This window comes from Gordionus sp. m RMFG-2023, chromosome 3 (assembly GCF_954871325.1).
Source record: "Gordionus sp. m RMFG-2023 chromosome 3, tfGorSpeb1-WG-v2, whole genome shotgun sequence".
NCBI lineage: Eukaryota > Metazoa > Nematomorpha > Gordioida > Chordodea > Parachordodidae > Gordionus > Gordionus sp. m RMFG-2023.
The window spans coordinates 37,324,944-37,349,594 of NC_088777.1; the positions used below are offsets into that span (position 1 = coordinate 37,324,944).

General features: G+C 27.0%; 1 protein-coding gene across 1 annotated transcript in view; it reads left to right on the plus strand.

Moving 5' to 3' along the window:
* Nucleotides 1-8,358: 8,358 nt before the first annotated feature.
* LOC135926942 (uncharacterized) overlaps nt 8,359-24,651 on the plus strand; it is a 35,486-nt gene continuing 19,193 nt past the window's right edge. The window contains exon 1 of the mRNA XM_065462875.1: nt 8,359-9,533. Within this exon, the coding sequence (XP_065318947.1) occupies nt 8,389-9,533 (1,145 nt within the window). The 5' untranslated portion in view covers nt 8,359-8,388. The remainder of the gene's footprint in view (nt 9,534-24,651) is intronic.

Here is a 24,651-nt window from a genome sequence, read left to right on the forward strand (position 1 = left end):
TATCAAAAATATCATATGTATCATAAATCATATTTTAAATATATATCTGAATTCACATAATAACATGTCACTATATCCTGAATCATAAATAATGTATCACTGGATCATAAATAATATATCACTGAATCATAAATAATACATGACTCTCTAATTCACAAACATATTTATATATCTCTTTTACTTAACAATTTAAATATATTTAAATAAATCAATAGAAAAACAAGCATTTAAGCAAAATGAAAATAAAATAAAACAAAAATGTTCTTTATTAGACTGAATTTAAGTAAGTGATAAAATAAGTAAATTGTAACGCGATAAAATATAAATAAAACTAAAATGTTTTCAATTATACCATGAGGCATAAAACTAAAATATATTTATATATAACAATAAGAAATAACCATCTCTGGTTGGTCACTATTATAGATATGCGTCTTAGTTTTTTTTCAAGACCGAACTGCTCACTCACGAAGATGGGGAAAAATTTTATACCTCAAGCTTGGTATGCAAGGACTAAAAATATCAAGTCCCAATTTAGTTACCACAGAACAACTCTAAATTTATATAAGTAAAAAATATTCTTAAATGTAATAATAAATGGTATTAAAACCCCAAATTTCAAAATATTTAAATACCTTTTACATTCATTCAGTGCATTCTTTATTAAAATTTTATTACTGCATTCCATAAATAAGTTTTTGGAAATCAACCTAATACATTTCATATTTGCTGAATTTAAACTATCACCTATTTAGGAGTTTTATTATTTTTCTAAGAATAAAGTATATATTAAAACACTTAAAAAAAATTCTTTAAAAAATATTACAACCATGCAGATTTATAATATATATCGATAAACATAGCAGTCGATGAATTTAGATAAAAACAATAATCATTTCTATTTTTAATATGAAGGTTTATAATATATCGATAAACATAGGAGTTGATAAATTTACGAAACAATAATTATTCCAAATTATTAGTATTTTTTAAAAAAAACCAATTATCCTAGAGGATGACATGTATCTGGGGATCAAAAGGTTAGACGCGCACTTTTTTGTCTTTATTTATTGGAATAAAAATATTATTTATCCGTTTAATTTCCACCCCAAAATATTATAGAAAGGTAAGGGCTTCACTACCGAAGTTTTCCATTGTGGAAACTACTAATGGAATTGGCACCGAAAGTGAGTTTTCGAGCAAATTAGATTTTGCGAGTGATAAGGAATCATATAAATTCTCCCTAATTTCCTCGTTGATATTTTGGGCGGTTTTTCTATTTTAATCTTTTAAAAAACTTGTTTTTAGGATCTGCCTTATAATATATAATGTCCAACAATTATCTTATTATTACAAATTATAATTTATTTTTTACTATTTATCATCGTTACTTATATTATAACTAATGCTGAATATAGAACAATTTCAATTTTCATTTATAATTTAAATATCTACTAGAGTTCTACATGATTTTGTTCACGATCTAACTCGAATAGTAGCATTCAGACGACATTCTAATGAATTCGCCTAGAACTTGAGAAAATTTTTTTCGGTTGCTAGATCGAGAAAAAAATTATTCTGGCACATACCTATGAACGATTTAAATTGATTGTGTTTATTAATATCAATATAAATATATTTTTCAAGAAAAACTACAAATATTTTTTTTTCTAATGCTTATAATTTTTTCACCTCTTGAAAAATCGCATTGGGAGTGGGGAGGGGTCCAACTTAGAACTTTTGTTTCTGACCAAGGCTTATAATGATTTCCATTTTAGATATAGTATTCTCCCCATATCTTCCCCTCCCCCAGAATTCTTTATTAAAGAAATGAAATCACATTTATAAATTTTTTTTTTTTTCTTTTTTTTTTTTTCTCTTTAGCTTTCACCTTTTCTGGTGGTAAGCTCCTTCAACATCTCTCTCCACTTTATGTTATTCGTACAATCTCTTTTATCTATTTTATACTTCTTTATATTGGCTCTAACTTTATGTGGCCCCATTGAAGTTTTGGCCTTCCTCTTTTACGTTTGCCCATCACTTCCAATCTTTCAACTTTATTTCCTATGTAGTTCATAGGCCTTCTCATTGTGTGCCCATACCACCTAAGTCTGTTTACCATTAACTTAGTCTTAATGGGCACTACCTTTAAACTATTTAGTATTCTTGAACTGCGCACCTTATCCTTTCTTGTTACCCCAGCAATCATCCTCAGCATTCTCATCTCCATAGTTTGTAGACTTCTCTCGTCTGATTCTTTGGTTGGCCATGTTTCCGAACTATATAGAATAGTTGGTTGTACTATGGAACTGTAAATATTTCCCTTTAATTTGTGTGGGATTCTTTTGTCAAATAGCACTCCAGATAAAGATCTCCACTTTAACCACCCTTGATTAATCTTATTCTTTATCTCTTTTTCTATTGTGCCGTTTGTTTGTATAGTGGAGCCCAAATATTTGCAGCTTTCAATTGCGGATATCTGCCAATCATTTATATCAATACTCTCCGTTTCATCTCCTCCTACCTATCACCATATACTCCGTCTTTTCTCTATTTACTTTTAATCCGTGCGTTTCTAGGATATTTATCCAATTCACTAACCTTTCTTTCATTTCATCCTTGGATTCGGCAAGTATCACAATATCATCTGCAAATATCATATTCCACGGGACTGTTTGAGGTATAGACTGTGCTAATACATCTATTACTGTAATGAAGAGAAGTGGGCTGAGAGCCGACCCTTGATGAACTCCTTCGGCTATTGTGAAGCCTGCTGAAGTACCTGTTGTGCTACGGACCATTGTTGTATGTCCCATATACATATCCTCTATTATTCTTATATATTTTTCGGGAACTTTTTTGTGGCGTAGCGCCCACCAGATAAGTTTTCTTGGGATTCTATCGAAGGCCTTTTCTAGATCGAGAAAGACCATGTGTAGCTTTTTGTTCTTTTCCCTGTATTTTTCACTCATTTGCCTAATTGCATGGATAGCATCGGTTGTTGATCTTCCAGGCATAAAGCCAAACTGTGTCTCTCCTATTTCGATTATATCATCTCTTAATCTTTTTTCTATTATTTTTTCGTATAGTTTTAGACAGTGTGACATTAGTTTTATGCCCCTGTAATTTTGACAATTGTGTGGATCCCCTTTATTTTTGAAGATAGGAACTAGATAGCTCTGCCTCCATTTTTGGGGGACCCCTTCATTTCCAAGTATTTTATTGTACAGATTTGTGAGGAGATGTATTCCATCATCTCCTAGTGCTTTAAGGCTTTCTATTGGAATATCGTCTGGACCCCTAGCTTTGTTGTTTTTCATATGCTTGAGGCATGTGATTATTTCTTGTTCTGTTATAGGTTGTACAAGGTTTTGACAAGGGGAGTGTTCGTCGAGATGCAATATGTGGGAATTAAAGTTGAGAAGCTCCTGAAAATATTCTTTCCATCTATCACATTTATAAATAATGGATAAAAATTCATTAAATGTTAATTTTTCTTGGAAAAATAAATTGTTCTTAATCTCATTTAAAAGATTTGGAAAAAGTTAAAAAATTATAAATTTTAATATATGTTATGTAAATGTAATGTTTAATATAGAACATCATATCATTTCTACTAATATAAGCATATAAGTTAAGAAAAGTAAGAAAATTTTTTTTTAAAATTTAATATGAAGAAAATAAAACAACATTTATATGCAAATGAAAAAAGAAAGATTTAAAAATTATTTTGTTTTTTGTGTTTTCCAGCTCATAAATTTCTATAATTAAAATAACATGGCAACTAAATGTTTAAAAATAGAATGTGATCCTTCCTTGAGAAGTTGTTTGGGCATCATAAATAGGTGACAATAAATGATAAATATAATCCTTAGATTCCTGACTTATGGAGTGTAATATATATTATAACATATTTAAAATTTATTCATTAAGAGTAGGCCACTGATTTTTAAAATTACTTAGTATAATTAACATTGTATTATTTTGAAATTACAACTTGCTCATTATTTACAATACGTGTAATTTAAAAAAAATAAATTAAAACGTATTCAATCCCAAAAATATTTGGTAATAATATTATTCATGTCCAAAAAATTGGTTGTTTTATTATTATTTTACTTTTATGTGGATAATTTATTTATTATATTTAAATCCTGAAGCAACTGTAAAAGTGGGGCAAAAATCGCAGCCCACGACGGCTGCGATTTTTGCCCCACATATACAGTTGGAAACTTCACTTACTTAAAAATCTTGATTATTTCATTGATTTTATTTACTTTATTATTCAACGAGGTGAATGAAATTTTTATTTATCTCCTCAAAATATTAAAAATTTTATAGAAAGATTAGATTATATGAAAAAATAATGGCTTTATCGACAAATAGCTATGCTTAACATATTTTTTATGATAAAAGGTACCCGTGATCTTCATATCTTGCATTAATTCTTGCACCCATATCTGCATTGTTTTCACTAGGACATTAGTCTGATTGGAAGAAGATGCGGCAGAATAAAAAAAAAAATCTAATCTCCAGTTTATGTAATATAATGTGGAAAACTAAAAATGTTAATTGTCATTTGCTTCTATTACATTAAAGTTGTTTAATATAATACAAATTTATAGAATATTTTATTTTTTTTTGAAAAAAATTGTAATTTTATTTGCATAATATAAATTATCTGTATCATGGCCAAAATAAAATAAAATAAAATTGATAATTTAAAATTTTTTCATATATACGGCAGAGGGAGTTTCTTGATTCTTTTTCAAGGATCATACAGTATAGGGGTAAGTAGATTTTTATTGCAAAAATGAGTAAAAGTAAATGAAGATGATCTGAAAATCGATCTTCATATATTAATTATAAAGTTAAAAAGGGGATAACCAAAAATTATGTAAATAATTTTAAAGTATTGAAAAATTTCAGAGGGGCTTTTGACTAAAAAAAATTGATCGCTTTAAAGGGGGGTTCTGTAGGATGCTTATCAGAGGGTAATGATAAATTAAAGGTTAGTTTATCATTAGCAGTGGCGTATCCAGGATTTTCCTATAGGGGGGGGGGATATTTGGGGGCTTTGCCCCCAAACCCCCTTTGGCCAGCTTTTTCCTCACCTTCGGCCGGGTCATATCTTTGAGCTATTCTTTTAAATTATTCATAATTCAATAATAATTATATTAATATTTTTAACTTTTATTTGAATTACTTTTATAAATTAATTATTTAAGAAATTTTTTTTTTTAATTTTTAAATTTAACATTTATTAATAAAAATTAAATCTGACAAAATGATAGTATAAAAATAAAATCATGTCCAAAACATAGAAAATTCAAGAAATTTAACAAACAAGGACTTCATAATACAAAGTATAATAATAGATATAATGGAAATATAATAAATGCAAATGATTATATGAAGAAGGGGGGGGGGATTTCAAATAATTTAGGGAAGAAGAAGAAAATATAGATTAATCGGCTCCTCGGGGAATGAACCTATGGCATATGAAATTAGATTTTATAATCTGAATTCCTATGCGTTGACGAGTAGACGGTTTCTTTGGTCTCCTGATTTATTTACTAATTCGCGCTTATGAATATAAGAAGAAATAAAGGTTATAACCCAATTTTTATTTTAAGTTAGGTATATTATAAATAAATTTTTTTAAAAAATATAAAATTGAAATAAATTTTACTGTCAATTTTTTTTTTATAAAATTTGCTTTGAAAACTAGCCTCAGCTTAAATTCTCATATAATATAAATATAAATTTTTTTTTATTGAAAATACTAATTGTAGTTTGTATAAAATATTGACTAGAAAATTTTTAAAAAACAAGTTTTTATAACTTATTAAATACAATATTATATAAAAAATTTATTAAATACTAGAATTATAATGCGATTTTTAATTTTCGTGGGAATTTTTTCAATTCATCAAGAATTTTCTTTGTCGTTGGAATAAAATCTCTGTGGATATTTAACAGAGCTAACCCATTTAGCCGAGAAGTAGTATTTTGTAAATAAGTTTTCAACATTCGTATATGTTGTAATAGGCAAACATGCAAGAATATTAAATACCTTCAAAATATTTGGAAATTAAGCCTCCTTATACCGATTGAGCGCATCAATAGCCATGCTCAGGTAAAATAATAAACGTAGAATATTTATACCACAATTCGAATTCACTGATTAAATTGATTTCAGTATCAATATCATAGGAATAAAATTTTGCTAAATATTTAATTATACCAATAATGGCATCAGAAAACGAAGAAGGGTCTTTAGGTAATAAAATTTGAAGATTACCAAAGACTTGTTTTTTATCTAAAAACCGTACTTTAATTTGTGATAAAAAAAAGTATCTAAGAATGGAATGAAATTATATATTTTATAAGATTTCGTTTGATTCAACGTCTATATAAATATTATGAAATATTCAACTACATTCATTCTTCCTCTCCACATTTTCCTCCAAATCAATATATTGAACCAAATCGAAATTTGGTTTTTGTAAATTTCTACATAGTAGTGAGCTATAGGAAAATAATTTATTAATGCAACTAGCAGTAAGGACAAACTCTGCTTGATAAAAATTTTTATGGGGCATGGGGAGGAGGGGGTCGGAGGAATTTTTTTTATTATCTTAAAATAATATTTAGAAAAACAGTCAAATTTGCTATGGGGGGTGAAATTCCCCCCCCCTTAATGGTTACACGCCTGATCATTAGATATAGCTAATTTGTATTGATATATTTTATTTTAAAAGAATATTTAAAATTTGCAAATGCAAAAAAATTTTTATAAAAATATTTTATATTAATTTTAAAAGTAAATTTAGATAAACAATGCTCAATTAGAGCTGATGAAAGTCACTTTAGAAAGTAACAAACCACTCATATTAGTTGGAAGGGAGGCTATCTTTCAATTTCTGGAAGAGATGTTTGCATCTCTTTTGAAAGCGACAAGAAGTTGCAAACTAGTAAAAATAGATGAGGTACAAAATATGTGAGGTCCTTGGTAAAATAAATGGATATTTTTATAAGGTTAACTATCTACTGAAGATATAGGCCCTTAAATGGATAAGAATTTATTATTTTATAGTGATTATAAATCATTAGTTTTTAATTTTTTATATCCAACAATATAAAAATGCTAATACTTAATAGTAATCACAAGTTATATAAAAGTTTAATATTTTGGAAAAAGAAGATGGATAAACTTTGATAGGCGACCACACAAGCGACTTTAATTTTAAAAATTTGCTCATAATTTTCCAATATTTTCTTTCATTTATCGCAAAAATGGGGATAGGGAGTCTTACATATATTGAGCGGATTTTTTTGAAATTTAGAGTTTATTTTTCATGGTAATAACTAGAAATTTTCGCTTGGAAGAATTCTGCCCTTTCTTTAAAATTGCATATCTATCGTATTTCTTTTGTTATCCTTTTTTCATGCGCCAATAATATTAGATTCATTACTTTTTAAATGGTTTCTGAATAGGTAACTGAGAATAAGAATTAGGTATCATATACGCAGTTTATTATAGCAAAAAATATAAATAATTTGTAATAAATTACTGAATTGGGTAATTACATATATATAAGCATAATTTATGTAATAACATAAACCTTTTAAAATTATAATTCACTTAACCCCCCCCCCCCCCCCAATCAATGTTTTTGTTGAGGGATCAAAGAAATTGCCGGGGGGGGGGGGTGAGGACTGACCCTCAAACTCATAGTCACAGTCGTGGTTTAATTTTACAAAATATCCTTAATAAAAATTTTAAATTGTTTTTTAATAATTTAAAAAAAAGAAATTTTATTTAGAGGGTTTCAGCTAAATATAATCACTTGCCTTAGCCGAAGAAAATGTTACAACTTTAAGGTTTTTAAAAAAATTATGTTAATTTATTTGTAACGATAATCTTAAAACTTGAAATTGAAGATTAAAAAATTCCAATAATTCCTTGCTACATAATATAAAAATATGACGAATATTTTGTTATAAAAGGATTATTAACTATTTTTTTTAAAAAATATTAATTTATCCTTATATTTGAGTATTAACTTGACACATTAATAAGAAAATATTATAATATAAAAACGAATTATGTGATAAATATTTTCTTATTGGATTCTCATTAATTTTCATCATTCTTAAAAAATTGCTTTAAAATTACATATTTTGTTGGGGAAAAAATAAAAACAATACAGATAGTGTCACCATGAAAACAAATCATTATTCATAATTTCTACACATAAAATATTGAAAATTATTTTATTCATGTTTTATCAGATAACTGAGCCTTCAAACATAAAAATACAAAATAGTATATTAGTAAATTCCCCAACGAATTTAAATTATTCGCATTTCCCGAGCATAAATATGGCGCTGGCAAATGATATACCTCAAATTCCTATAACTGTTAAAGGTTCTACCTCCCGTATTACCAAATCTCTACTTTCATCTTCAATATCAAGATTAAACGGCCAGGCTGATTTTGCAAACGTTAGTTCTAAGCTGGACGAAGAATGTAACACTTCCCTTATAGGGTCGGCTAACAGTTTGGGTTCACAAAAGATTTCTGATGATAATATAAAAGTGATAATCAAAGAAAAAAGTTCGTTAAACAATCTAAACCATTTTTCCTGTAATTCACCTGTCATAACAAGCGGTGCCATCAACAATATTAGAATCAATAGTAATAATAATAGCGTAAATGAAATTAAAATCCCAAATCACCCAAAAATGAATAAGAGTAGGCGATTATGGATGACCATTCTAAAAGAAGCTAGAAGGGTGAATGTGAAAAAAGGAATAGACCTGCTATATATGGATAATGAAAATATCAATCAGCATATAAGTAAATATAAAATCATAAATAAACATTTAAAGCGGCCCAATGCAAACGATTTTACAAACAGTTTCTTAGATAATCAACGCAAAATATCAAACGGTAAGCTAGAATGCAAAAACAATTTTCTCGATTCCGAAGAAGAAGATAACGACAATGGTATCTACATAACTGATCTCGCACCTTCGTTTGAAATCGTAAAATACACCAATAAAAATAAAAATTCAAAGCCTAATGTCATGTCAACAATCACTACCAATGGATTTATGCCTATTAAAAGTCATCGAAAATACAACAGCAAAAATCTTAACTATTCTAAAGATGGCCCGATAACATGCGAAAAAAGCAATATCAGGGATGGGCAAAATTCTAATTGCAACTTCAATGAAAATGAATTCAAAAGTAACTCCTTAACCTCTATGCCTGACAGCAAAGATTTTGATAAACATTCCCTATATAGGGTTGAGGCGGGCTCAGCAGTTTCGTCCAATTTGAGCAGTTATTACCATGATAAAAATGTTGCAAATATGAAGAGATATATAAAATCTATATTTCAACCGGCAGATAATAAATTGGCCATTAAGTTGTTCGGCTCCAAGAAGGCTGTTATGCAAGAAAGGATACGCCAAACACAAAGTGGACACAGTTGGGTCATTCATCCTTGTAGTCATTTCAGGTTTATCTAATTGGAAATATGTTTAAAATACTATTTAAAACAAAGAATTAAGTAGATAAGGGATTTTAGAGGATATGGATGCATTCATCGTAGCTATATTTTGCTAGGGGGGAGCATTATGAGGTAGGTGTTTTCCATAAATTTTTTGGAAGCCTTTAGGTCTATATATTGCAGATCTTTGGCCATGTTACATTTCTAAAGATTAATTTTGGTTTTCCATTTTGTTAATTTTTTTTTGAATTTTAGTCATTATTTTAAAAAATTATTAACATTACTTATTTTTCTTTCAAATTTGTGTTTATGGTGATATATTGTATAGATAGGGGGGGGTTATTAGCTTAAAATGATATTCACAAGAATAGGCCAATTACTAAGGGGAGAGAATTTCCCATTGCATTCCCTCTGACTAGGCCTATAGGTGAATTAGATAAGGGAGGCTAAAGATGCTGTCAGACCTTTGAGATATTAACCAAAAATGTATAGCTGAATAAGATACATAAATAATTCTATAATAATTTCGCGCATTCCACAAACATTTTAAAAACAAATTTAAAGGGTATCACTTTAAATGTTTTAACATTTTTACTAATAAATCTTTGTCATAATAGTTTAATATCAATTCTAAATAATAATATAATCTCTCTCTATTTTATTGTATAAATAGCTGATAGCCCGTCAAGAATAATGGGAATCAGAATTTTCTTCTTATTTTAATTGCTTATATATGATACCTATATAATCTTCTTTTGATACCCTCAGTATTTTATGCCCGTTAAAATATCTCTGACCAACAATGCCAAGATCCTATCACTTAGAGTGATATATTACATTACAGACAAACGATATTTTGATCACCTAATTATTTGATGCCCATATCAATATTTTGTGTTTATAAAAATATTCCGGACCCCTTATGACATTAGGTAATATTAAAATTATAGTCAAAAATATTTTAATTACCTTTTTTGATTCTTATATCAATATTTTGTGTTGATAAAAATTTTCCTGACGCCTCTCCCCCTCTCCGTGGTCCCTACACTTTCTGAGTGATGGAAGCAGATATTCCCCTGAAAAGTACACCATCCCCTCCAAAAAAAACAGTTAATTATTTTTTAACACCCTTTCAGCAGTCCATGAGGTAGTAAGAAATATAGAATTGATAAATTAAGGAAAGTAGAAAAATTTTAAAGTAAACCATAAGGTAAATAAACAAATTCCAGGTCTAAATCATAAGTTTCAGAATCATCATCATCATCATCAGAAGAAGATAAATAATGTATTAATAATTTTAATAAAATATATTTTTAATTCTCAGAATCGGACAAATCTTTAGATCCTTTAACCTCCAGGTCATGTGTAATAATTACATCCCTCGTTTTAGTTATAAGATGAATATTTCGAAACTTAGACATTTTTTCAAAAACTTAACTTGAATTTAAATGGTAAAATTCACAGATTCCTCAATATCATTCTTAACGAATGTCTTTTCAGCCATTACCTTTGGTATAAAAAAATGATTGCAAGCATAAACTGGTTTTCTACCTTTTGGTTTATCATCTTCTCCAGCAATATTTAAACGAGCCATCGAGAATTTATTAAAAGGTTTTAAAGGAGTAGATTATTATTTAGATAATATTATAATAACCGGAAAAAATAGAGCGAAACACTAAACAAATTTAAAAAAGGTACTAATATGTCTACACAAAAATGGAATCGAGCTAAGGATAGAAAAATGTAAATTTTTCAAACAAACTGTCGAATATTTAAGACACAATATTTAAAAATACGGGATTATAACTAAAGAAAAAAATACTGAGGTAGTAAAAAAAGCACCAGAATCAACAAACTTAAAACAATTAGAGTCATTTCTAGGGTCAGCAATATACTTCAAAATTTTGCAGACAAAACCAAGCATCCGAGAAAAATTATAGCCAAATAGGAGAAGCTCTTGTCATCATATTTGGGTTACAAAATTCAAAGAATTTATATATGAAAAAAATTTCACATTACAAACAGATCACAAGCCATTAATGAGTTTATTTCATCCAAGAAAAGATATACTAACAACATCTACTGCCAGAATACAAAGATGAGCATTATTATTAGCAGGTTACCAATATGAATTAGAATTCAAAAATAGTCAATAACTAGCCAATGCTGATATGCTATCTCGATTACCTATACAGGGAACCACAGTATAAAAAGAAACACTAGATCAAATATAGGTGAGAGAACAATCACCTTTAAATGCAAGCGAATTGAAAAATACAATGCAAGATGTTACTCTCTAAAGTATACAAGTATACAATAGATGGATGGCCAATAAACTATGATACATGTTTAAGAGTATAGATAAAGAAAAGAGAAATTCACAACAGAGGGAGTTTGTTTACTGTGGAGAACTAAATGATAATACCGCAACAATACCGGAATTACTTCTATTCGTTACAATTTTAATAATGTCTTTAAAAGCTATTATTTCGAAGCTTTTCTTTATATCGTTAAAATTTAGCCCACCATGTCTTTTTTCTAATATGATCAGTCCATTATCATCTCTTATATTATACCACAATTATTAATTAAGTATTTGCATTTTTTTTGGTTAATATTTTTGGGCATATTTTGAAATTGGAAAATAATTTTATGAGACATGAAATCTTATGGTTATAAATGGGTGTGGTAAAACAAAAAATGAAATAAAATTTAAAAAAACAGTTGCTTCGGACCCTTCTTTTGTTGTAGGGGCCACTGCCCCCTCCCCACCCTACTTAAGTAAATAAGAAAACCTCTTTAGAGTGATAATGATCATTATAATCTAAAAATATTCCAATGAACTTTTATTTTGTACTCATATCAAATTTTTAGTTTTTACTACTCCCCCCCCCCTCTCCAGACCAAGTCCAACCCATTAAGATCAAAAGCGATCACTATTATTTCAGTTAAAATATTTTTTATTTATCTTTTATTTGATAACAAATTTTTAATACCCCCCCCCCCCCCCCTTCCCCCCTTCCCCAAGTTCAACTCATGAACACAAAGACTTTGAATTAGTGATCCATCGGACATAATTCTTTAAGCCCTGTCCGTTTTAGAAATTTGTTTGGCCCGGCATGATATCGAACAAAAAAAAATTTACCTGTCGCGAAAAGCCCGCCCCCCCCCCAAATTTTTTTATATTTTTCCACCATGTCTTGCCTGAATTTTTTAAATATAGAAAAATTTATTATTTTAAAATTACTACAAATATAAAATATTAGCTATTAGCACCTATTTTTTGCAAAAATTTTAAAATATATCTATTTATTCCACAAAATTGAGTGATATCATATTTAAAAATTTACGACTTACCAGGCCAGATTTTTTAAAAAAAAGGCTTGACACAGCCCGAAGAAATTATTTTATAAAATAAACGGCTCGAAACCCTTTTGAGCTGGTTACGGGCCGGGATTGGGAGATCTCTACATATTATTACAGTCAAAAAATATATAATAAACTTTTATTTGATTCCCATATCTATATTTTGTGTTAGCAATAATATTACTAATTCTTAAAGGTCTGGACTCGTCCATTAAGGGGGAGAGTGTAACCAGAGGGGTAGAACATTTGATTAGCTATCGATTGATACCCATATTGGACATATCTACCCTTATAAAGTCAAGAAAAAGCAACTAGATTAATATATAATCATATGATGGATAATAAATTATTTTGGAAAATATTGGTATAATGAATATCATTGGAAGAAATTGGTATAAGGAATATCATTGGATATTCCTACAAATAATACTATTGGATAAATATGATTGACATTTATTGATGATTATATAAATAGATGGACAATGTTTGTGTTAATTTAAATAAATGTTGGGTCCTACGTTGGGTATTATCGGAGCCTTATATTTTTTATTAAATAAACAAACTATATCTCTAAGAACGTTAAAAGCTACAAGTTTAGCTAATTAATAGGTCTGCAAAAGTAGGCTCAGTCCGCAGGGCCCACAAATTAATTTCCGGGACAGGTCTTATACATTTATAAAAAAATCGGGGTTTAAATTTTAAAATTTGATATACTTTAATACTTTTGCAAGAAACACAGCGCCAATATTTTTTATTTGTTTGTAGTATGATAAAAAAAACTCTATTATGTTCAATGTAAATATTCAAAATTATATTGAAAAAAAAATCAATTTCTATATTTTAATAAACTCAGGTGGGGTCCGGCAGATAAATAATTTTTTTTAAAAAATTTAGAATAGAGATTTTTTGGATATATAAAATAAAAATTGGTAGGGGATCAGGTTGAGCAGGGCTTAAAAATTAGATACAATGTAGATCATTAACAAAGTACAATATAAAGATGGTTCGACTTCTTTTTGCAAATTGTACTAGTTTTAAATAACGAATTCTTGTAATGTGATATATAATATGTTTCTAAATGTCCAAACACTAACGCGCTCTTAAACGTTTGTTTAGTCTAGGGAAGAGTATTTTTGAAGAAAACTGGGAACTTCCTTTTTGGACACCAATTTTTTAAACAGTTTATTATAAATGTCAAATAAAATAATTACCCATTATTTTGTATTATTTATATATTTTTTTCGGAGCAAATAAAAATTATATTGGGATATTTTTTTCAGGGCAAATAGATATTATATTGGGGCAGAGACTTGAAAGATTTTTTTTAACTCGAGCCCTCCACTGGCCCGGTAGAATTTTCTTAAGATTAGATCTAGACCGGACCCATAGAGACTTTGCAGCACGAATTTCCATAAAAACTTAAGGGAAGAAATCTCACTCTCACTCTTAATCTGAAAATTTTTATTCTTCTATCGAGTATAATTGGAAATTTAAAACTGAGTTAAGTCATTTGTCCATTAGGATGTGATCTAGTTGTAATTTTAATAACTGTTGGTATGTAGTCGGTTTACATCCTTGAGAAAAGGTAATGGTAGATAATTTGATTAGATTTAACATATAAAATTGCCGCTATAAGTAATCGAGGAGTCTATTGACGTTATCCTCGTTATGTTGTTTATAAAATATATGTCTTTCTTTCTAAGTACTAGGCTGATAAGATGAATTTCTTTACCTATGGTCTTAAAATCTCCTAAGGTATAATAAGTGTGAAATAACATAGTACAAAAATTAAATTAAGTTTGCCCTTTATTAGAGCTAATATTATTATTATCGTCATTACTAGAATTGATATTGGGCTTATTCAAAAACGAATCAATTTTTTTTAATTTGAAATTAGATGTGCAAAAAATTTTTTTAAAATAAATAATCAAATCGAATACGATTAGTAAATTGTATAATTCCTATGATTCATGTTTAAATAGACATACCACTAGGAGGAGTAGGGGCTCACTCCCAAATAACTTGAAGAGCCCTCCCCTAACCCCGAATTTTTTCTAGAAAATACCTTTAAAAAAGAGGTCATTTTGAAAAAAAAATTCTGTTTTTTTTAAATTGAGCCCCTTGTAAGTTAAAAAAAATAATCTAGTTCGTGTCCTTCAGATAAAGCAGATGCATAACAAATTGTCAATTGAAATTAGTAAAAGAGTAATTACTTGAGCTAATTTCTCTCAACTCAAAGATTAGGATTTATCACTTGTGAAAATTATATATACCAATTTTGGGGATAAGTTTGTTTTACTAACTCAATAGCCTAAAATAATTAGATTTCCTCTCACACAAGAATTCCTTTTCTTCTCTAATGGAAATATTTTTTTTCAAATTTTTTATACTTTTATTTTTGGGTTTAATATTGTTTATTAATATTTAATATTATAGGATATTAACTATTTCTATATTATATATATAATATATTCGTAAATAATTTTGTATGTGCAATTATGTTTTGAATAAAGTACATATTTGATATTAAATATAAGAAATAAGTATTATAAAAAAAAATTAATTTTATTAAGGTTGTGTCCAAAATCTAAAAAATATAAATAAATATGAAGAAAAAAATAACATAAACAATGTAAAAATATGTCGTAATTTTTCTTCATTTACAATTGTTTATTTTTTAAAAATAATAATAGGAGTTAATAAATTTGAATAAAAATTTATTCAAAATTTATTTATTTGGGTAATTTTTATAGAAAAACTAGTAATTAACATTAGAATATGTTATTTTTCGTATCTTATTATCGTATTTTATTCTCGTTTTTTTGTTTTTTTTCATTTTTCATTTTTCTTTACCTTTTCTTTTCTTTTTGTAAATAAAATAATGGAATATTTCGAACATGTTTTAAATTTATGAATTTTGAAGTTTTTTTCAAAACATTGGGCACAGCCTTAAGAAAGAAAAATATTATATTTTTAGAATATTAAATTTTCAAATGACATTAAAATGAACAAGTTGAAAATTTATGTATTTTTTGATTTAAAAATATCTGTTGTTGGTTTTGAGTTTTATTAAATGAAAGGGTGATAAAAAAAATGGCACCACGTCAAGTTATTACATAGAAATACGACGAGCCTTAGCAAGGGAAAAAGATTTAACATTAGATAAAGTAATGATAATTGGGAGAAAAGAGGAGGCGATTCAAGCTGGAAATCTATTAAACAAAGAAGACAAAAAATAAAATATTAAAAAAACAAAAACTGTTTTAATAATAAGCAATATTTAACATAAAAAAAAATGTAGCTGGATCACAAATTTCGGGTATTCCTTGCCATAAGTTAACCCTCTTTTGTCACTGATAAAATTCAAATTATATGAAAATCATTCTAATTTTCCTCAAGTTTCGTCCCCAAAAGATGTTTGGAACATTTCCTTTCATGTCTAGTAATGTTATTGTTGAATCAACTAACTAAGGTTTCTTTTTCTCCGATTCAAAATATTTTTGAATCTTAAGATTGATATTATTTGTTTTTTTGATTAGATTTACACGTAAAATAGTTAACATCTCATTATATTTTCAAATATTGAATATGATCCTGAATCTCATCTTAAGACGCAATATAAAGCATGAAATTTGCCCAATTTTTGAAAGTACTAATTCTAAAATATGTAAACTTTTTATCGTATTTTGAATTATGAGACTCGATGTCTCTAGGTTCAATTTTGACTTTTATAATTTAATATAGGCAGCATAAAAAAAATAGTCAAATAGACTTGTGGCATTTTTCGAAAATGTGATAAAATAACATAAATTGGTTACGGTGAAATTGAAATTGCAATATAGGTAATTTTTTCTCTCAAGCGCTAGTTTAGTAAAATAATACTAAAATTAAGTTTTTTGACTTGGAAATAGGAAAGATCAAACATCAATATCATGCAAAATAAATTTGTGGGAAGTGCCCCATTTTTTAATTTTTTTATAGTAATGTATATTCAGATTTGTGGGATTTTTTTGCGCACTTATTTAAATAGGAGAAGATATTTCTGAAATGATTTTATAGAAATAGAAAAATAAATTTAAAAAAAATGAGAGTTAATAATTTTCAGGCTTCTTAGTTTTCATTATAACTGAATTAAAATATGTTTATTATTAATGTATATCTCATAAAGTATATTTAAAAAAAAATTAAATGGTCTTTCATCTAAAATATATAACATTTATTGAGTTAGTCAAAAAATCAATTGATAATTTAATATTTTTTGAAAAAGGATATATTAGAAAAAGATGTCTCTATTTGAGATATATTGATATTATAGAATAATTTTTGAAATCAAAACAAAATATAATCTCATCATATAATATAAAAGATTGGATAATACAATTTTCACAAAAGGATATTGATTAAAAATATTTTAAAGACAGGATAATATGTGTTCAGAATAATAAAATAATAACAAATCTAACTTAGAAAATATGGGAAGCGTATTTGACAGTTCTGTGCTACGGAGTTAGTGTATTCTGAGCATAATTTGGGGTAAAATGGAACCCTTTTTTTGAAATGAAAGGTATTTATGTTTAGTAGGCAGCATTTTAAATTTACAGTTATACAATCCATTCAAAAATATATTATGAAAAAAATAACTCTTTATCACAGAGCAATGTTAAATATGTCTCATATAAAAAATAGGATTTTATATACATGGTCAGATTTAAGGTATATAGTTTAAAGGTAAAATTGGGTGGCATAGGAACGAATTTATAACAGGATTTGTATGAGAGGGGTGATATTAATTAATAGTTTGAATTATGCATGGTTTCCAATGTTGTGCAGGACAATATCAAGGATATTTACTTAGCTAGGGGATCTATACCCTCCCCCCCCCCCTCACCCACATTGACCATGGTTTACACTATTTTACTATCGGTTACATGCAGTGGCTTTGCCAGGGATATTCCAATAGTTGGGGGGGGGGGGTTATAAATTTTTTTAGGACTTTGCCCCCAGGTTGGGCGGGTCACTACTACAAGAAATTCTTATATATTATTGATTTATTGGTGGTCTTTATATAATCTCCGTTAAATTGGTTGAACACGCAGGGCAACCTTAAGATTAAAAAGTGACTGAAAGCATTTATGAAATTTTATAAATGTTTAGATCGATTGTATATTAATTTAATCCGTTTGGTAGATAGTATAAAAAAAAGAAAAAAGAAAATTGACAAAATAGATATCGTGCTAAAATGGAAAATATAAATCACTTGGTTAATATTTAATGCCTGACTATGCTTTCAATTACTCACTCAAATATGAGCACAAAAAGAAACTGAGTTATTAACAAAATGAAACTATGACGCCACACTCTTAGCGAGAAGTGAGCCTAGTTTTGGATACACTAATTCTGAAACTTATACTTCTTCATGTAGGGTTTTATATTTTATTGCTCTGTAGTTGATTTAAAGAGTAAAAGAATTATTGGTAAAAAATAAAAAAAATTTAAAATTAACATCATGCCAGAACGGAGAATATAGAAGTTCTAACAATATAATTAGCGTTATTATTTAGAGTCTTATTAATTCTGTAATCAATTTCGCCAGCCATTAAAAACATAATTATGAACTATAGGGATTTTAGTGCTAGTAGTAGACAAGAATTAAAAATATTTTTTAAGTGGTAATAAAATAATGATCTATTACAATTTATAAGTATATATATATTTCAGTAAAAGTTAATTGGATATAAAAAATATTTGAATATTATTTCAACAAGAAATAAAATATTAAATCAATTTAGTATATATTATTATTTAACAAAAAGAAAATTAATTTTTAAATTTTCCATTATGTTAATTTATAACCTCAATACAATATACAAAAAAATAAACACCATTACTACGAGACAAAAACTAACTATGATATCACTTTTTAAAGTTAGTGAAACATCTGGTACCAGTATTTCGGAAATTTATGTCAATAATTAGTGCGTATTTCATACTTCTTTACTCTCTCATGGTAGATGCTTAAAGAAAAACATTTTGACAAAATAAAAAAAATCGCCAAATTTAGCATAATGCTAGTAAGAAAATTATAGAAGAAATGAACAATATTTAAGCAAATTGATATTTATAGCCAATAAATAAAAACCAGTTATAAGCAAAAAAAAAATTAAAGCAAGTCTTAGGCTGAATTTTATCGAATTTTAAATTATCAAAAATCAAATCTGAATACATTAAGGTTTTTCTTTTCCTATTCAAGATATTTTTAAATCTTATGATTTTATGATCTACATAGATGTTACTTTTTCTGTTCAGTTTGTAATTTAAATCTCATTAATTTTGTAATATTTTCAAATTTTTTTCATAAATCAGATATTAAGACGCACTTATAAGCAAGAAGTTTGCCAAACTTTTGAAAGCCCTAATTCTAAAGCTTAGGCCAATATATAATGTTTAGAATTTTTGATTTGATCTTCAATCTGCTTTGTAAACAGTATAAATAAAAAGTTCAAAATACAAGAATTTCTAAATTGAAAGATTCAAGATAAAACGAAGATTCTAGAAACATAAAAGCAAAAAATTAAATAAATGAAATATCTAAAATGAGTTTTACTATTATTATAATTATAAAAAATCTTAACATCTTTTAATTTATGACATTTGATACCGTTCTAGCTTTGATATTCTTCTATTTAATAGCGGAATAAAAAGGTAAATAAACTTGTGGCTGTGCTTAACATTTGGTGAAATAGAAATAAACTAATGATTGTTTCTTCATAATGAAATTGACTAAGTAGATTTCTTTTAAAAGGAATATGACAAACTAGACCATTTTTTTAAAGATAAATTAAAATTTAAAAATAATCAAATACTGTAGATCAAAATTATTATATATAAATTAAAAACATAAAATTGTTTTTAAAATTTTAAGCATTTATATTATCAATTTAGTAAATTAAAATAAAAGTTGTAAAAAAAATTTTCATGGGGTGGGGGGGATTGAATCTCTACCCTCCCCCCTCCCTATGCCTACGCCACTGGTTACATGGAATCTTATTATATCTACTATTTGAATCGGTCCCTGCTCATAAGGCTTTTAGTTCCTTTTGTTTGATATGTAGTGTGTTTCCTGGGGATCAGAAATAACGGGAAGCGTCATTGTATCTAATGTCTAGATGACTTTTCAGCAGTGTTGTTAAAAAGCCTGATTTGGGTAACTTTTAAACACAGCAGGATTAAGATTTGCCAAAATAATATTATGAAGCCTTAATATGTAGAAAATAGAAGTGAAAACCTTTCTGCATTTGTGAGCAAAATCTTCAGACTCATATAATATTATTTTGATTAAAATCTTAATCTGGGTTTTTGAAAATCGACCCAAATTGAAATTTTAACAACACTTTTCAACAAACTTTATATGTGGGCAGATAGATAATTTTGCTATTAGAAAGAATCACTAACATAAATGACCCGAACATAAAGACGCGATAAAAGTATTCAGGACAAAATGACACTGGTCAAAAATACCCATGAACAAAAAGACCCTGTATAAAAATAGCCCAATTTTAGAAAAAAAATTCTCTAAAAGGGTATAAAAATTTTCTCGTTTAGTTTCTCTGTAAATATGGGGTATTTTTGTCCGATACTATTTTGTCTGTGGGTCTCCAATGTCTTTTTTTGTCCAGGACATATTATATTAATGTTTTTTTGTAATTGCAAAAGTAAAGATAATAAAATTCTTGTAGAATTCATCGGAGAAACGAGAGATATTTTATTCTAAATTTAGGAGTATCGCCGCTGATGGCGATATCCTTTATATAATTTACTATGATACTCTTTTTCTCTTTTTATTCTTTTAATATAAATTAAAAAATAAAATTCATGAATAATTAAAAATAATTTTTATAATTTCTTTTAAACGTAAAATAAAAATAATCAATCCGCTCTTTTTAAATTAAATACATCTGCTAAAATAACATTTAATCAAATACAATATATGTTTAAAAAAATGAAAACTACAATAGTTTTTATTCAATTTTATTAAAAATATGTTAATATGATTTTTTAAAAAAAGAGTGAATCGGTGCCGATGTTGACATTTTAAGGTGATCGGTTCCAACCAATATTAATCTTTTAAATAATCGGTAGATCATAATAAAACCGATCAAATTTCAATATTTATTTTTATTAATTGTATAAAAATTAATATGTATTATGGAAATTTCTTTTGATGGATATGGATGAAAATACTTTGAGCTATATTGATATTCTTGCGTTGAAAGATACGTATTTATATATAAATATTAATTCTATGATCAAAACCTTATATGCTTCATTAAATTTACTTTATAGATATCAATCAAAATTTACTTTATAAATATTAATTCGATAATCAAAATTGGCATATTCCATTAAATTTACATCATAGATATTAATTCAATAATAAAAACCGATAGTTACATTTTATACAATAATCCTTAAGAATCTGAATTTAATTTTAAAAAATGATTATTCCATTATTCATTTCAGCACCTTTTTATAAATTCTTATTAATTTATTATTTCGGAAACACTAAAAAATATTATTAAGTATAAATAAAAATACACTAAATAATACTATATTTTATTCTTTATTGAAAAAAATAAATTCTAAATTAAAAATTAAATGTAAAAATATATTTTATTCAAATTTATGAGATATAAGGATGATCTATTGAATTCAACGTCTTTTTTCACTTGGTGTGCTAGTTGTTGCATCACAAAGAATTTATTTGGCTACCATGGAAAGATGCGGTGCGAAAGCTCGAAGCTCTTTCCTCTTCAAAAATTTAATACTAGCTACCTTATCGTAGAACTTACTGCAAAACCACCTGACGACTTTTTTTAGACTTCACAGAACATATAATTTTATGTTTTCTGGTTTTTTAAAATATAATTTTAATATTTTGGGTTATTTAAGAATTTTCTTATTTTTTTGTATAATTCTAATATTCTTGGTATATTTATGCATCATCTCATTTTGCATTTTATTTAATAAATTCTTTGTCTAAGTTTCATATTTCATCTATTTTTAGATACAATATATTTTATATTAATACCCTGGTTTTTTTTATATAATTTCATTGCAGTAGAACCTGAGGGCAGAAATTTTGTTGTCGTAACGGGCCCATGCTCATATAATTAAAATTTATGCCCGGAATCTAAAAGTTAATCATTTTAGCTTAGACTTATATTTATGCTTATTTAACTAAGCCCGGCCAGCAGTCTGATAATTTGACTTTTGGACTAGCCAATGCAAGCCTCTGCTAGAACCTCGATATAACATCTCTTAAAGGGCCAACAAAAATTTAAAGCGATATATGCGGGAATTTGTTAATATGAAGAATATGCACTCTAAGCCTAAAAAATATATAGATATGATTACGATGTCATTTGTAATTCAATTTATAATAAAAATTTAAAAGAAGATGATTATTTCAAGTTCAATTCACAAATTATCTTACTGTTTAATTTCATAAATGGCTTTAAAACAATGATGCAGTAAGGACTAATTACTCACACTATTGTTTATCTGTATCGACCAATAAACCCGGACATTCGAAAATGATAACTGATCCTCATCATTTATTATAATATCTTTATAGTCAATATCAAGCCATTAATTGATAACAAAATATAAACTGGTATACCAATATGAAAGGAAAAAGGTGCTGTTAATTTTTTTTTCTTATCTTAATTTATTTTATTATATATTTAATAGGGGAGACCGGGGTAAAACGATAGGCATTTTGCATATTTACCATATTTAAACAAGTGTCAAACACAACAAATTATAGATCGATGTATAGCCCCATTCCTCATCTACAAGATAAAAATGAGTGTAGCCATCAATATTTTGGAGCTATGATTAGTTATGTCAAACTACTCATTCTCGCCATTTTACCCTGGGTACAGGGTAAAGTGGATAAGCACTGGGGTAAAGTGATTAAAATAATATTTGACATATATTTATCATTTTATTTAACAAATATTACAAATTTAAGATATATTTATGATTTTTATTTACAAACTAATCAAAAAAAGTAATTATCATAATTAGTACATTTAGAATGCGCCCATTCAAGGCACATTGTACATTTTTACCATTCATCGCCCTCGCGACTATTTTTATAGTTTTTATTGCAAATAACACAAACAATTCTTTTTTGATATCTTTTTTCTTCTCTGAATAAATAATTTCAGATTTCAATATTAATTTGGTAACTTTATTAGTAATGCCCAATTGAAATTTTATAATATATTTATTAATTAATACTCAATTCAAATACAAACAATATAATTTAATTACAGGTTTAGGCATTAATCCCATAAATGACCTACTTTCTAATATGTAATCACACAATCTAGATTCTACTCCATTTGTAAATATTTGTTTATGATCTGAACTTTTAATACCATTTTTACATCTTCTTCTCAATGTTGTATAAGGTATTTTATATTTTTTAGCAGACAAATTCAATGAAGTGTTATTGTTATTTTATATTTTATGGCTTCATCTATTAAACTTACAACTCTGCTGAATATGGTTTTTCTTTTATAATTTCTCATTATTTGATTGATACAATAAAAATTATAATAAATGAATGAATAAAAAATTTAATGTGAATAGTTATATATTTTAACCGTTTTACCCATAACAGCTTTACCCCAAGGTGACATATATTATAAATATCGTTATTGAGTCGTGACTTTTAGTATAGCTATAGATGTCAGATAAATTTTATTTTATAGCTAATACATTATGGAACATGTGTGCCAAATTTTGAATCCTGAGGATATGTATATTTTACTAAAAGCAAAATATACTAGAGAATGGTTTTTATATTTTTTGGTTAAAAAACAGTTTTTTGACAAAATATATAAAACCAGATAAGTTTTTTAAAAGATGAATATAGGTAAGAAATTAGATATAAAAATACATCTTCACACCAAATTTAAAATCTTTGTGCTCAAGGGTTAAAAAGTTATTTGTGTTAACATTGTTACCCCGTCAATCGCTTTACCCAGGTCTCCCCTATATTAAATTATAAATAAATATAAAAAAAATTGATGAATGTTTAATATCTTTGCCTTTTCAAAAAAAATCACATATAATAAAATAAATATTTGGTATCAGTAACGGATATCGGCTGTATTGGTTTTGATTTCAGTATCGGTCAAAAAAGTTGTATCTGTGCGTCTCTACTTAGAAATATAATTATGTGCGGTAAACGTTATACACGGAAATGTGCTATTTAGGCAAATTTGTTAAACATGATTATAAAATATCAAAATATAATAGAAATCTAAAACGTTATAGATATATATATACAGGAATGTCGAAGTCCTATTGTATTAACTTTCGGAAAGTTTCATAAAAATATACTTTTTTGATTATTATTTCCTGTGTTTGATTCTAAAATTGTTATTGATTCGTGGTAATAAAATAAAAAGGATGAGTCATTCCGCCACTGTAGTGTAGATTCACAAAACCCATTCCCTAGTAATTTGGCGAAATTCACAACAATAAATAACACAGAATTATTAATTGCCAAAATGGAGAGCACTTTTTCTGAGATATATTTTTGATTGTTAATCAGTTTGAACGTAATATAAGCTTATGACTAAAAATAATAAATTTGATTTTATATATTTTTAGACATTTTAATACAATCAACATTTGTAAAAGAATATTATTTATTATACGATTTTCTCTAAGAATAATACGAACA